This window comes from Danio rerio, chromosome 9 (genome assembly GCF_052040795.2).
Source record: "Danio rerio strain M-AB ecotype USA chromosome 9, GRCz13ab, whole genome shotgun sequence".
Lineage (NCBI taxonomy): Eukaryota > Metazoa > Chordata > Actinopteri > Cypriniformes > Danionidae > Danio > Danio rerio.
The window spans coordinates 42572392-42587500 of NC_141029.1; the positions used below are offsets into that span (position 1 = coordinate 42572392).

The 15109-nt window shown below is 34.6% G+C and overlaps 1 protein-coding gene across 2 annotated transcripts in view; it reads right to left on the minus strand.

The window, feature by feature from the left end:
• abca12 (ATP binding cassette subfamily A member 12) overlaps window positions 1–15109 on the minus strand; it is a 161131-nt gene that overhangs the window by 25964 nt on the left and 120058 nt on the right. For both annotated transcript variants that reach the window (XM_087268247.1, XM_087268246.1), the window contains 5 exons: window positions 12870–12997; window positions 9883–9970; window positions 9287–9392; window positions 7532–7586; window positions 692–869 (listed from right to left, as the gene is read on the minus strand). In XM_087268247.1, the coding sequence (XP_087124373.1) occupies window positions 692–869; window positions 7532–7586; window positions 9287–9392; window positions 9883–9970; window positions 12870–12997 (555 nt within the window). The remainder of the gene's footprint in view (window positions 1–691; window positions 870–7531; window positions 7587–9286; window positions 9393–9882; window positions 9971–12869; window positions 12998–15109) is intronic.

Genomic DNA, 15109 nt, shown 5'->3' on the forward strand with positions numbered 1-15109 from the left:
ATTAATTGGGGAAAAATAAACAGGGGGGCTAATAATTCTGACTGTGTATATATATATATATATATATATATATATATATATATATATATATATATATATATATATATATATATATATATATATATATATATATATATATATATATATATATATATATATATATATATATATATATATTTTTTTTTTTTTATTATTATTATTTTTTATTTATGGTCCCCTTTATTTTGTCGACTATAAGTAACTTTGTAACTACATGCCTACTGTACCAATACCTTTTGGGTACTAGCTGCAAAACACTAGCCAACAATTGTAAATATTATTTGGGTGAGATCACGTGAGGAACCTCTGGCTTGATGATCCTGTGTTATGTGATGTGCCATGATTGTCAAATGTTGTGGTGTGTGAATATCTGAGATTTGAGGAAGAAATCTGTGAAGATTGTCCTTAAGTGCCTGATGCAACCAGATTTCATCAGTTTGAATTTTTTTCAACTCAAGTTTATATGAGCTTAGCTTAACTCTAGAGATAGCTAATGTTTAAAGAAGATCAACAAAATAAAGTGAAACCCGAATGGTTTTGTTGTTACAACAGTATTTCATGTAGTTTGGATTGTTATTTGAACAGTTTCTTCTTGTTTATTTTAGATCACTTATCAGATATAAAAGGATACAATCTATTAATACTGAAGTACCATATCATAGAAGAAGTTGATGATCCAGTAAAAAGGTTCGCTGATGCCAGAGATTTGCTGTAGTCTCTTGGAGCCTGTGTGATGTTCCTGAACCTCATAGATGACAAAGCTAGCAGTCATGATGGAGTAGCCAGTGAGGACACAGAGCGCAACCAGGATGCTGACCAGACCGCCCACCCTTGAGAAACAACAGGACAGAGAATTAATAATTGAGCTCATGGATTTGAAGACCAGCAAAGAGATGGATATTTCACTACATACAGTATCTATGCTTACATCTTTGAAATTATACTATATTGCTTTCATGCTGAATGGATAAGTACATTGAGATCTTATATGTCAGCATCTCCTACCACTCAATCAGTGACACTCATCAAAACACTCAAAATAATTGGCGATTACACTCATAAAACAGGCAGTTATGTCTAAAGCGAACATAATCAGTTGAGAAAGAAAATGCATGTGTTTTATCCAGCCTGATCTCACAAGGAAACTTAAATATTTTACGTTTTGTCTGTTTAGTGGCTAATTCAAACAAATTTGCATGAGTTCAGTCTTACGAATATGTACGGTTTTAAAAAGTAGGCGTGTCACCCAACCCCACCCCTAACCCCAACCATCATTGGGTGATGAGCAAATCATACTAAATTGTACAAATTAGATCATTCGAATTCATACGAATTAGGCACTAAATCAAAAAGTTACGAATTGGCGTGAGATTGCGTTGGTTTTATCACTGTATTGGTATGTGTATTAGTTTTAAAGTGACAGCAGCCTTATGCATATCTGTCAAACAACAAAATGTTAATGTTAAACAACAAAAGACAAATAAGCGTTAGACCTACAGTACAAGAAGAACTGCTAAGAAGAACTATCTGAACTGTAATTAGGAATTGTAAAATTTAATTGGTTTTTCTATGCTTATTTTATTGAACACAAGTTAGGGAAAAAAGAACAACAACGACTGTTTAAAACTCTAAACTAAAATGACAATGTGATGTAAACTGAGATACTTGAACTACAGAAAGGGCACTTGCATTCAGTGTTGGGTGTAACGGGTTACAAACTAAATCATTACTGTAATTAAATTACTTTTACACTAATAAAGGGAGGTATTACTTTTTATTTTTAGCAAATTTAATTACAGTTACTTAAAATGTAATTGCCTCAAACACTGTATATAAGTTCTAAAGTTCAGGATAGAGCAGTTCAGAGGAGCAGAGTAATTGTATTTTTTGTCATACAAATATATTTTTATATAATATAAGAAGGTTACAAATCTCTCATTAAAATTCATATTTTTATAATAGGATTTTTTACTATATGATATTTGTCAATATACATTAGATTTGTCAGCACTAATACCAAATCCAGAGCTAATCTAACAAAATAATTTACGATAATGGTTCAAAAATTAGCCCAAATTTATGTTAAGAAAAATATGAAATAGTAAAAATGAAAAAAATTATACAATTTTGTTGAAATTTGTAGTTTGTCTTTTTTGTTTTTGCAATATTTTGCATGTATTTGCATATATTATCTTTCCATTTCTAAAGATGTTTTGTTACTAATATATTATTTTATAAATATATAATTAACAAATCTGTTTTGTTTAAATGCACCAATATATATATATATATATATATATATATATATATATATATATATATATATATATATATATATATATATATACCCATTTTCACTGAGAAATGGATAAAACATTCATTTTCAAATGGGGTATACTCAATTATTTTGAGCACTGTATATAGTATGTATGAAGCATGGTGTCATAACTTTGAAATGTTTCATGTTTTGATAAATATGATGTTTCACTTTTCTAAAGAATTACGTTTTTTTAACTTCTGGCTAAGAGATTAACAAAGCTAAAAGCCGCTTGACTCATATTAAAACAATTATAAAGAGATTAAGTTCTATTGTACGTGTGTTGAGATGTATGTATGGTTAAAAGAAAATCGGCACACTGCTACTTTAGCTTTTAATTTATTTTATTTTTTATTGTAATAATAATAAAAAAATAATAAATACATAAAAAATGTAATTAGCTTATTCATTTTTATAAATTTAAGTGGATTAAACATAAAACAATAACGTTGTCCCTTAAAAAATCAAGAATCTTGTTTCAGCTCATTTTAAATGCGTAGTTTGAACAAACAGCAAATCTCATTTTTTTGAGTGTCAATGGCATATGTTTTATGCAGCGCATGCCCTTCCAACCACAACCCACTACTGGGAAACACCCATACACTCTCACATTCACACACACACTCATACACTATACAGCCAATTTAGTTTATCCAATTCACCTATAGCGCTTGTGTTTGGACTGTGGGGGAAACCAGAGCACCCAGAGGAAACCTACATGACCACAGGGAGAACACAGAAATGCTGACTGGCCCACTCGAGACTCGAACCAGCAACCTTCTTGCTGTGAGGTGACTAACTACAAACTGCTAACTACAACGCCACTGTGACGCACATTTTTTGAGTGTATTTTTTGTATTTTTTTCTAGTCAAGCAATTGAAAAGTCATTTAAAAACTGTACATTGTGTTTGATTTAATTAGCTATCAATAATTGATTTCTGTTTTAAAGTAACTTCCCCAACACTGCTTGCATTGAATTTCAAATTGTACAAAAAAAATTTTTTTGGGGGGGGTTCAAATTTTATGCTCTGGATGTTGCGGGAATATTTCCCCACGGCATATAAAAAAATGGTATTGAATATCAATACATTTGAAGTCAGCAGTTATTCTACAGCAGCGATCAAGTGCATTGAGAGATTTGGAGCACATGCCCTGCTGTTATACCCTTACAATACAAACTGCACTTCCAAGTGTCTCACAAGAGCTTAACGCTGTTCTTCAGTCAAGCCTGATGCATTTACAGCAGCACCAGACACAGTGAGGAGGAAAGATGAAAGCCATGAGAATTAAGATCTCTCTATCTGCGAGAATTGTGTAAGACAGAGTCAGAGACGATCAAGAGTTCAGTCTCAGCAGGACATTTCTTCTTCTAGTAGACACCAGCTGAGCTTCTGCCTTTAATGCTGTCCCTACGCGCCCCATCTAGTACTATGCCTCCAAAAAAGAAATCAAGAATAGAGGACAAATAAGAACGAAGCGAGCTCATGGAAGGGCAGAAGCATCATACCACAGAGAGTCAGAAGCCAGGATCACTTTACATTCAGGGCTCGGTTGGCTGACCACTGAAGTCAAGGGATAAACTACCTAGATCATACTTGTACTCTACAGCTCCAAACTTTTCTGGAAAACTGTGAAACTTTGTATCGAAGCCTTACTTGTCAATTAAGGCTGTTAGACGAGACCTCAGAGATAACGTTTAAAGGCAATTACTGTATGTTTTTAATAATGATTTTTGCACAGATCAATCATTTATCTTTATAAGACCTTAATGTATCATTAGGAGCCACAGCTATTCATTTTGTTTTGCATGTGTGTGTATTTTGGTTTTGACCATGAAAGTGTCAGTAGCTATCAACTTGAATTTTATGAATTACCAAGGGTCACGGCTGAAGCTGAAAATATTTTACAGATGAAACAAAGTAAAGGTATATTTTCATTGTGCCATATTGCCCTCATTAAAGACAGTTTTAATGAATTAGGTGATAATTAAAACTGTAATTGTAAAAATATGTCTGCCATTAGCCAATCACATATCATTAGGGTTGTATAGAAATGTATTATATATAAAATTATGCACTTGACTGAAGTGGTTGGCTATGAAAATCTATTTATCATTTATTTAACTATTTGTTTGTTTGTTTATTTGTCAGTTCATTTATTTTTTTCTTTTTTTATCTATTTATTTATTTATTTATTTTTTTATCTATTTATCAATTTATTTATTGATTTATTTAACTATCTCTTTATTTATTTATTTTTTATTTATCTATTAATTTATCTATTTATTTATTTATCTATTTATTTAACTATTTATTTATTTATTTATTTATCCATTTATTTAACTATTTATTTATTTATTTACCTATCTATTTATTTATTTTTTATTTATATATCTATTTAGTTATTTATTGATTGATTTAACTATCTCTTTATTTCTTTCTTTCTTTATTTATTATTTCAGTTAGTTTTTCAGTTTATTTCATTTAGTTTTCGTTTTTCATTTATTATAATTTTTAACATTTTATTTCAAGTAACTAAAATGTTTTTTGACCAACAGTTTTAGTCTTAGTTTTTATTTATTAAAATGGCCCTGGAAGTAAGTTCTTTTCTAGGAATGCTTTTGGATTTCTGATTCATTTGCTTATGGGGGATCGACTAGGAATAATGAGGGGCAGTAAATGGTCAAAGTATATATGTATATATATATATAGTTTGCAACATCAGTTTGAATATAGAACATGTTTTATGGCTAAAAATCAATGGCAGTGAATAAAAGTCTAGCTTTGGAGAGTTAACCCCCTAACTCCCAAACCTCCAATTTTTGTTTTAATCGCACTCTCTATTGTGAAAAATACATGTAAACATAAACTAAATTTTGGGGGAGAAATGCAACAAATGCATTTAGAAACAGTTGAGTTCCCCCTCCTCTTCGTCACAGTGGTTTGGCCCACTGCCTGCTTTCTCAGTTCATCTCACCTGCTCTACACACACACAGGAGTCAGGTGTGTGGCTGTGACTCAGCTAATGTTATACTCCAGTAAGTAGGGTATTTTATTCACAGTAAATAAACTGATTCTCTTTAATGTAGTTGATGCAGACTCATTCATAAATAAGTTGTGGCAAAAATGATGATTACAGTGTAATTTTCCATGCGTCTGCTACAAAAATATTACTTATCTAGTTAGCTTGTTTACAATTGCTTATTGCATAGTGCACTCCAACTAACAAGCCAAAGCTGTTTTCCATGCATTGTTTCATTAGTGTCAACTTGTCATAATGTTAACTTAACATTAACGGCCACAATTAGCATATTGTTTAGCTGTGCATTTGCTAAATAAGCACTGAGCTATGTCAGAAATGCCCCACAGTATTTTTGTGTAATCAATTTTTGTTCTTTTTAGTCTTAACTAATTTTAAATACAATTTTAAACCTTTTTATTTCCTTGTTTTAATTGTATATGAGAAGCATGTCAAACCAACAGAAATGTCAATGAGTGAAAAAAAAGATCCATTTCTCACCAGCTCTCCTTAGCTGTCTCTGACTGACCAACTGACCCACCCACACCCTTCCCTAAACAATAATCATGAGTAAAGCAAAGATTTCACGGTGGGAAGATAACTTTATAAGTACAATTTCACTTTATTATTTGTGTCCCCTTAAAAATTGGTCAAGAAATGTAATATTTATTGCCTACTGTTAAAGGTGTGGTCCATTTTTTGAACTTTAGTTGATGTGTAAACATAAACAACATCTCTGAATGTAATACGCTCAAAGTTTAATGCAAAGGGTGGCATTGGCTTTTATAAAGTTAGCTTTTAGAGTTAGCGTTAACACACATTGCTTTGCATCTTATAAACACAACCAAACCTTAAAAATACCCCTGCTGAAAAATCCAGCTTAAACCAGCCTAGGCTGGTTGGCTGGTTTTAGCTGGTCGACCAGGCTGGTTTTAGAGGGGTTTTGGCCACTTCCAGGCTGGTTTCTAGCCATTTCCAGCCTGGTTTTAGCTGGTCAGGTTGGGAGATGACCAGCTAAAACCAGCTTGACTAGCCTAGCCAAGTTGGGAGTCCAGCCAAAACCAGCTATATCCAGCTTAAACCAGGCTGGTCAAGCTGGTTTTAGCTGTATTCGGCTGGTCATTTTCCACCCTGAACAGCTAAGACCAGGCTGGAAATGGCTGGAAACCAGCCTGGGAATGGCCAAAACCCCTCTAAAACCAGCCTGGTCAACCAGCTAAAACCAGTCAACAAGCCTAGGCTGGTTTAAGCTGGATTTTTCAGCAGGGACACTGTGGACAACCCCTTTAAATTATATTTATGAGAATGCCCTGATCTTGTGTTAAACAAAGACTTTATTTTCAAAAACCCATTTTAAAAAATCTCATGACGATGAAACTAAAAGTTCAGAAATGCTAACTTGTATCTGAGCTGCAGGACTCATTCCTGCAGCACTCTATTTGTACTTGAAACAGCAGCCTGAGGCTGTTACCAACATGGCCGCCAAGTGCTTTGACTTGCCTTAAAGGCACTTTGCTTTTGATATAAGTGCCTGGTAAATGAATGCATTACTTTTAGGTTCTGTTCCTACTACTTGAAGAAGTAGCCGAGCTATTCTTCTTCATTTTCTTGCCTTCTCTGCATGTCTTCTCCATTCTCAAGAAATCTCTTTCTCAGGCCTAAGCAGCACAGGCATCAAGCCAGCCTTATCCCAGCTGTGAGACCGAAACAATTGAGCTCATTTTACAGAGCGTGTCTTTCAAATTTAGGCATGGTTGCCGACAGTGTGCGAAACACAAGCATGTTTGGGTGGCAACATTGAATCAATTAACCTCCGAACCACCTTCAGAGTAAACACACATTATATTGGGTTAGTAATCAATAAGCCAAGCTCAGGGAAAAAAAATCAAAGAGGAGTAAATACAGGAGTCAAATTACATTAGTTCAAGTGCTCCACTAGAATGAAAATGTCAGAGCAATGTTTGCATATCTTATCTAAAGCCCATCATTTGGTTGATTGCTTTCTTTTCCCCACCACTGGGTCTGTGATTTGGTACCGGCCCAACTAATACGTTCAGTCTGTATTTGGTCCCACAGAGTACTTTATCAGCTTTAGCTGCCAGACAGAAGGACGTGCATGCTTGCATATGCGTGTGTCTGTGTGTGTGTTCTCTTACATGAGATCCTCGTCTTGCACTTGGCCAGGGTAAGGATGGCTGGATATGGAAATAGCTGTAAAAAAAATAAAGTGAGAGAGATTTTAGCACATGAGAATGACTATATATGCCCGGCAAACACGTGACCAGCAATCTACTCCTCCCATGAACCTTTGCTGAATTTATGCTCTGTTTTGAGTTCACCGGCTACATTTGAATGAATGCATTCCCCCTTTTCCATTATTGACTGCTGGGATTGCATTAATCTTGCCTGGAGGCGGACAGTGAATCTCAGCCACTGGGCCAGTCTGGCAGTGTTGAAATAAAACCAGCTCTATCCCTTCATTTCAGTTCTCAGCACCTCTAATTAGCATTCAGACCACTCTGCTTCATGGCGAGAGAAAGTACAGACACACTGCCCCCTGTCTGAGGGTGGTGCCATTATATTAGTACAGTCTCAAAGATTAAGGGTGGAAAATATTTCAGATTGTTGATGAGATGTGATGAACCTGATGAGATGTCTGAACAATCTAAGCTAACTGAGTGTTTTAAAGATGTTAAAGACTGGATGACCAACAATTTTCTTCTCTTAAACTCAGACGAAAGAATTATTACTTATTGGGCCTAAATACTGTACAGAGAAGATCTCGCAACTTAATCTACAATTAGAGGGATACAAAGTTAGCGTTAGCTCTACTATAAAAAATCTGGGTGTCACATTAGACAGCAATGTAACTTTTGAAAATCATAAATCCCTTACATCATAAATGTCACAAAAACTTTTTTCACTTTCTTTCATCTGAGAAATATCGCTAAGTTATGAAGTATGCTATTCATCTCAGATGCAGAAAAGCTAGTCCATGCTTTTATGACTTCTAGGCTGGATTACTGTAATGCTCTTGTTGCTGGCTGCCTAGCATCCTCTATTAATAAACTTCATCTAGCACAAAATGCAGCTGCCAGAGTTTTTACCAGCTCTAGAAAATATGATCATATCACCCCAAATTGATCATCCTTACTCCGGCTGCCTGGTAAGTTTCGTATTGAATTTAAAATATTGCTTCTTTAAAACCAACCTTCTGTTTCGCTACAATCCAACACACTCTTTAAGATCTTAAAACTCAGGGCTTCTGGTAGTACCTAGAATAGCAAAGTCGAGTAAAGGAGGTCGAGCCTTCTCATTTATGGCTACTAAACTCTGGAATAGTCTTCCTGATAATGTCCGAGGTTCAGACACACTCTCGCAGTTCAAAACTAGATTAAAGACCTATCTGTTTAAAAAAGCATACACTCACTGCATCACTTGGTATGATACATGAATGTGCTCCACACATGTTTCCTCATTCCATAAAAGGTCCCATGAAATTAAAATAAGGTTTTTTAAATGTTAGTATCAGTATTGTTAGTTTTTAAGATAAAACTGATTTAAAAATGTCAAGCTTGAAGTTTGTCACTTCCGCCTAAATGGATCAATGGTTTTATTCACCTCACTTCATACTACAGTTTCTCATCAAATCACAACCAATCAAATGCTCTCTAGTAACGGACATGCCCCGCCCCCTTCAAGACGCATTTTATCTGATGCGCTTGAGCTCAACAACTCTCATTGGCAGTGATAAAACAAAACGCTATTGGCTATTTTGAAAAAGGGGAGGAGCTACATTTTCCCACCCTTTCTTCCTGTCTCGGTTGAGATTATGTCAAACATTGAATAAAAATGCATATTTCAAAGCATTTCACTGGACTTTTAAAGTACTAATGAGAGATTGAACTAACCGTATTGATATCGTTTCTCAGGTGGCAAACTGGATCTCAGGAAAAAGTTGTTAAGGCTGTTGAGGTAGGCTGGCATAGAGTGGTGACCTTCTGAATTATACCAAACCTGTGTGAACACAAATATTAATACAATCCATCACAATGGTAATAAAAAAGTCAGTCTAAGGCTCTGTTCCTGAGCTACACTGATTTATCAAGGAGTTAACAATTTGTTATTCTAAACTGTGTAAATATACATATAACTATTGTGTAAAATAATAAATGCATGCTTGGAATCAACTTTTGTTACTGAATGATATTTAGTTTCATTTGTTCTCTTGAAAAATTTCTTTTTTTCACCATAAAGAACGCAATGTTTAAAGCACTCATGCAATACTGCTTCAACAGTTTTAGTTTTCGAAAGCAATGTAATTCCGCAGCCTACCTTTTGAAACGGTTTTCGCATCAGGAGGGTGATTATGATGCATTAAAATACTGCCTACGTGGCAGCTTACTTGATTTTGGAGCCGAGCCTGTTAGTGTCTACATAAACTGCTATGCTGGGACAATGAGCCACTTTGCCATTGGGGCAATGTTATATCACTCATCCAAATTACCTTACTAAGGGTTCTGTTTGCTGGCACATCTAACATGTCCATCTTAAGATCAATGGGAAGAGGCTTTCCAAACTCCCAGCCTCCATATCTGAAACAAAGCACAAAAAAGCATAAATTAATCCTGGCTGGTATAACACTCTGTTTACATGTTGTATACATTTATGAAAATTCCACTGTGCATTTTCAGTGATCCAATAATAACAGCTCAGTCAAGTGCCGGTATGAGACTTTGACCATATGATAACCTTGGATAAAAATAGGTATACTGCTCTAAAATATATTCTTTTTAAATGTCTGGGTAAAATCAACAACTCTTTTCCCTATTGAACACAATATATTATGTTTTAAGAAACTGTGATCTTTGACTTCTGCTGTCTTCATTAGTTTCAAAAACACAGATTTCTTTACAACTTGAAGAGGCATATTTATTTTCTTTGGATATAAAGCAAGTTACTGGACTGTTAGGTCTATTGCATGCTTGAAAGTTGGTGCATAAGTGATTTGTTTTTAAATGTTTACTGAATCTTAGGGCTGATCGGTAGCTTATAATGTGGAGGGTCTTTTTCTGCTGGAGATACTGTTGCTGTAAAAAAAACTAAATAAAACTGCAATCAAACATGTAAAAAAATTACATATACCACAGAATACTTGATCAAACTTAAAACCTTTTCAAAATTTTCCAAACCGCATTAAACCTTGAAAGTGTTTATCATCCCATGCCTAGGTTCTCAAGGTGAATGTTCTCATTGCAAGATGATCCCATGGTGTCCATATCCTGGACCAGGCCGTATCCTGAGCAGTTGCTGTGGTGGTCATGGAGGAGTGGAGAGCATGAGACTGATTCCTGTTACGCCCCAGGGACAGACGAGCGGCCTCCACCGCTGAGACTTCAGCTCTGCACAAGACGTTTGGCCAGCGGAGAAATATAAATGGTAGTGCCCAACTGAGTCTGATTTCTCTCAAGGTTTTTTTTCTTCACTCTCGCCAATTGGTGAAGTTTTTTTTCCCTTGCCGCTGTCGCCACTAGATTGTATGGTTTGGGATTGATGGATTTGCTCTTCAGTGTTTGGACTCTCAGTAGTGAATATTAAACCACACTGAAATGAGATAAACTAATCTTAAACACTAAATACTAAACTACAGTTTTTCAATTTACTATGATCTTTTATGTGAAGCTGCTTTGACACAATCTACATTGTAAGTGCTATACAAATAAAGGCGAAATTGAACTGAATTGAATTGAATTGAATTGAACTGAACTGAACTGAACTGAACTGAATTGAATTGAATTGAATTGAATTGAATTGAATTGAATTGAATTGAATTGAATTGAATTGAATTGAGTTGAATGTGTTCCTTGACTCTAGGGGTCAAACAACAAACAATAAGGTCAAGAATCTTGGTGTTATTCTAGAGTCAGATATGAGTTTCAATAGTCATGACAAAGCAGTAGCTAAATCAGCATACTACCATCTCGAAATAATTGCAAGAATTGGATGCTTTGTTTCCAGTGAGAAACTTGTTCATGCTTTTATCACCAGCAGGGTGGATTACTGTAATAGACTCATCACTGGCCTATCCAAAAAGACAGTCAAACAGTTGTAGCTCATCCAGAACGCTGCTGCCAGGATTCTGACCAGAAGCAGAAAATCAGAGCACATCACACCTGTCCTCAGGTCTTTACACTGGCTCCTAGTTACATTCAGAATAGATTTTAAAGTATTATTACTTGTCTATAAATCACTAAAAGGCCAAGGACCTCAATGCAGTACAGATATGCTCATTGAATACAAACCTAACAGATCACTCAGATCTTTAGGATCAAGTAAATTGGAAACTCCAAGAGTTCTGTTAAAGCAGGGTGAATCTGCCTTCAGCTACTGCACCCCCTGCTGCTGGAATCAGCTTTCAGAAATGGTCAGATGTGCTTCAACATTAGGCACATTCAAATCAAGACTGAAAACACATCTGTTTAGCTGTGCCTTTACTGAATGAGCACTGTGCTACTTCCAACAAATCACACTATTATGTCTTTCTTTTCTTTTTCATTCTTTTAAAACCCGTTTTAATACATTTTATCTGTTTTGAATCACTGTTATTCTTTGTTTTTATTTTCTTATACTTGTCTCTTTTATTCCTGTTTATGTAACACACTTTGAATTACCCTTGTGTATGAAATGTGCTTTATAAATAAACTTGCCATCCCAGGCAGGTTACCAATTTCATCAGAGGTTAACATGCAGTTTTGTGATCACTTGTGCTCTCATTGCATGGAGAACCTTTCCTTTTATTTAGTCACACTTTTAATTTGGTGCACAAGCAATATTGAATGAATCAACCAGTGTTACATGACTTACAAATGAACCAATGTTAACATGTGAATGTTACTGTAATCTATGTAGTTATTTATCTGGCGTGAATAGTGTGATCTAATTCTAAGGTTAAAAAGTTGTTTAAATCACTTTTTAGTAACTTAAATGTGAATTTATGTTATTTCTCACATACTTTATGCAATAAATGTAGTGTTTTGATACTAAAGACTTCATTTGAACCATTCTATACATTTGTTCAATTCTCTCTGAGTGTCCTGCTAAAGCTGTGATTTGCCTTTTTTATTACTTATTTTCACCACCACATAGAGCAGGGTCTGCTTTGTATTTTATTCCTTTTTTTGGAAGAGCAATGTATGAATAATGAATGCTAGACTTACTATTTTAGGTGTAATAAAGCACTTTCATGCCAGCAGCACCCCCCAGTGCTGTGTGCTATTTGACTAGGATGGAAAATGTCAGCTGGTCGGAAATGCCATGGTAAAGACAGGATAAACTGAAGTGCTTCCTCTTTAATTATTAATCAGCCTACCAGCGGTTCATAAATTCCTTAATATTCCACCTCGCCATATTTTGAACTTTGTGACATGAAGAAATTACCTTGTGGGATTAGATTAATGCTGTGGAATGATTTGTGCAGTCAGATTGAGCAGTCACCTGTCTCTGATGAAGTTATTGGCAGTAGCCAGCAGGTAGTTTTCAATGTTGACGCCCGTAAGGTTATAGACGATCTGGGATGATGGACATCTTTTGCGAGGTGGATCGTAACCCTGTGCCGGACATGACTTGAAGAGAAAGAAAAGTGAGTGATATTCTCCAGAAACACCATTATAAAGAATTCAGTCAAATTCTGAATTAAAAGCTGCATTTAGCAAAAATTAACTAGATGAAACATTACGATTTAGTGATATTGTATATACACATAATTTGAAGTCAGGGTAAAACTTTATTTTGATGGTCCACTTGAGTATTAGCAGACTGTCTGCTTCGTTTCTGTTGATACTGCTCCTTCAACAGACGTTTAACTTTCTATAAGAAACTTTGCAAGTATATGTCAACTTACACTAAACCCTTACCCCAACCCTAAGTTTAAGCTCAACCTAACAGTCTACTTATAATCGAATTTAAAAATTAGTTGGAATATAGAAGCAATGTAACTTACAAATCAACAAACCGACCATCAAAATAAAGTGCAAACAAAGTCAGGTCTTTGTACTGTTTATTCTCTTTAAAAAATAGTAAGGAGAATGTTCAAGAATAAAAACAAACTAAATGCATTTATTAAACTTTATTTATATATATATATACTTTATATATATATATATATATTACATATACAACATTTATTTTGGATGGGATTAATCGCAGTTAATCATTTGAAAGCAGTCGTTTTTAGCGGAGTTATTTGAACAGTTAAAAGAGCAGCTAGAGGAGAGTGTTAGTATTTTTGAGTGCACCGTCATGAATCCATCTGCCTGTGTTTTTGTCTAATCTTGTATGACTATGGTGAGCCTGTAAAATGTTTATATTTGACCTATTTTAGTTTATCTGCACAACTTGTGTTATCCATAAACAGGTGAGATGTAGCTTCGGCTACAACACTCTTCCACAGGAAGCATGCAGTTTATTCATTAACCTTGTGTTAATTTTTTTAAAATAATAATAATAATTATGTAAACAATGGTTACATTCTGCATCTTTAACAAATTGTAAAAGAAGTTGAACAAGAAGCAAAAAAGGCCCACACTCAATAATTTATTAAATGAATCACAGGAGGAAAAAAAAACAAAGGTTTCGGCTGTGAGCCTTTGTCGGTTAAAAAAGCTGAACTGAAATTGCAGAGGAATAGCAGAAAATTGCATTAACCAACACAATTTTGGTGGCAAAACATGATTTATTACACCATTAACTTGACTAATTACACCTATTTACTCCCTAATATGTAATTGTTTTTCTCAGTTGACATATTTCCCTAAATTACGTTTAATCTCTTAAAGTTAACTTGAATATCCGTGAGGAGAAAAACTAAAACCAGTCAGCAACCAAAGTTATTTGCCATATATAACCACAAAATGTCCATCAAACTGTTTTTTTTTTGTGTTGCTGTTTGTTTTCTTCTCCAAAAAAAAAAAAAACTGTTACAATTTGGATTAAGATTTTCACATAAAATCACATAAAATAAAAGCTAATAAAAAATACACTATATATAAAACATAAGGTTTTTAGATGCCATTTCAAACATGAGGTATCAATACTGCAATAGTAAAGCAACAAAAAACAATCCTGCGTGTTGATGTGTAATTTAGCCGAAGAACAATTTGCTAAATTAACTGAAACAAAATTAAAAATAGCACACAGGCAGAAAATTGCGCAAATTTTGGTGGCAAAACATCAGTTACATTATTCAATTGTTAATTTTGTCTACAGTGCTTATTCCCTTACACATAATAGGGTGGATGGATGGATGGAAGGATGGATAAAAGGATGGATGGATGGATGGATAGATAAATAAATAAATAAATAAATAAATAGATGGACAGACAGACAGACAGACAGACAGACAGACAGACAGACAGACAGACAGACAGACAGACAGACAGACAGACAGACAGACAGACAGACAGACAGACAGACAGACAGACAGACAGACAGACAGATAGATAGATAGATAGATAGATAGATAGATAGATAGATAGATAGATAGATAGATAGATAGATAGATAGATAAACTTCCAATCTCTCTTTTGATTCAGCATTGATTCTCTTTTCCGCCTCGATTCACAGTCAGGAATTAAATGTAAAAGGCGTTCTCAAATCAATGCTGAAGGGCGTGCAACCCCGCAGCGATCAACAATCCCCTTCACGCTAGCAGAACACTAATGATCTTTATCAATATT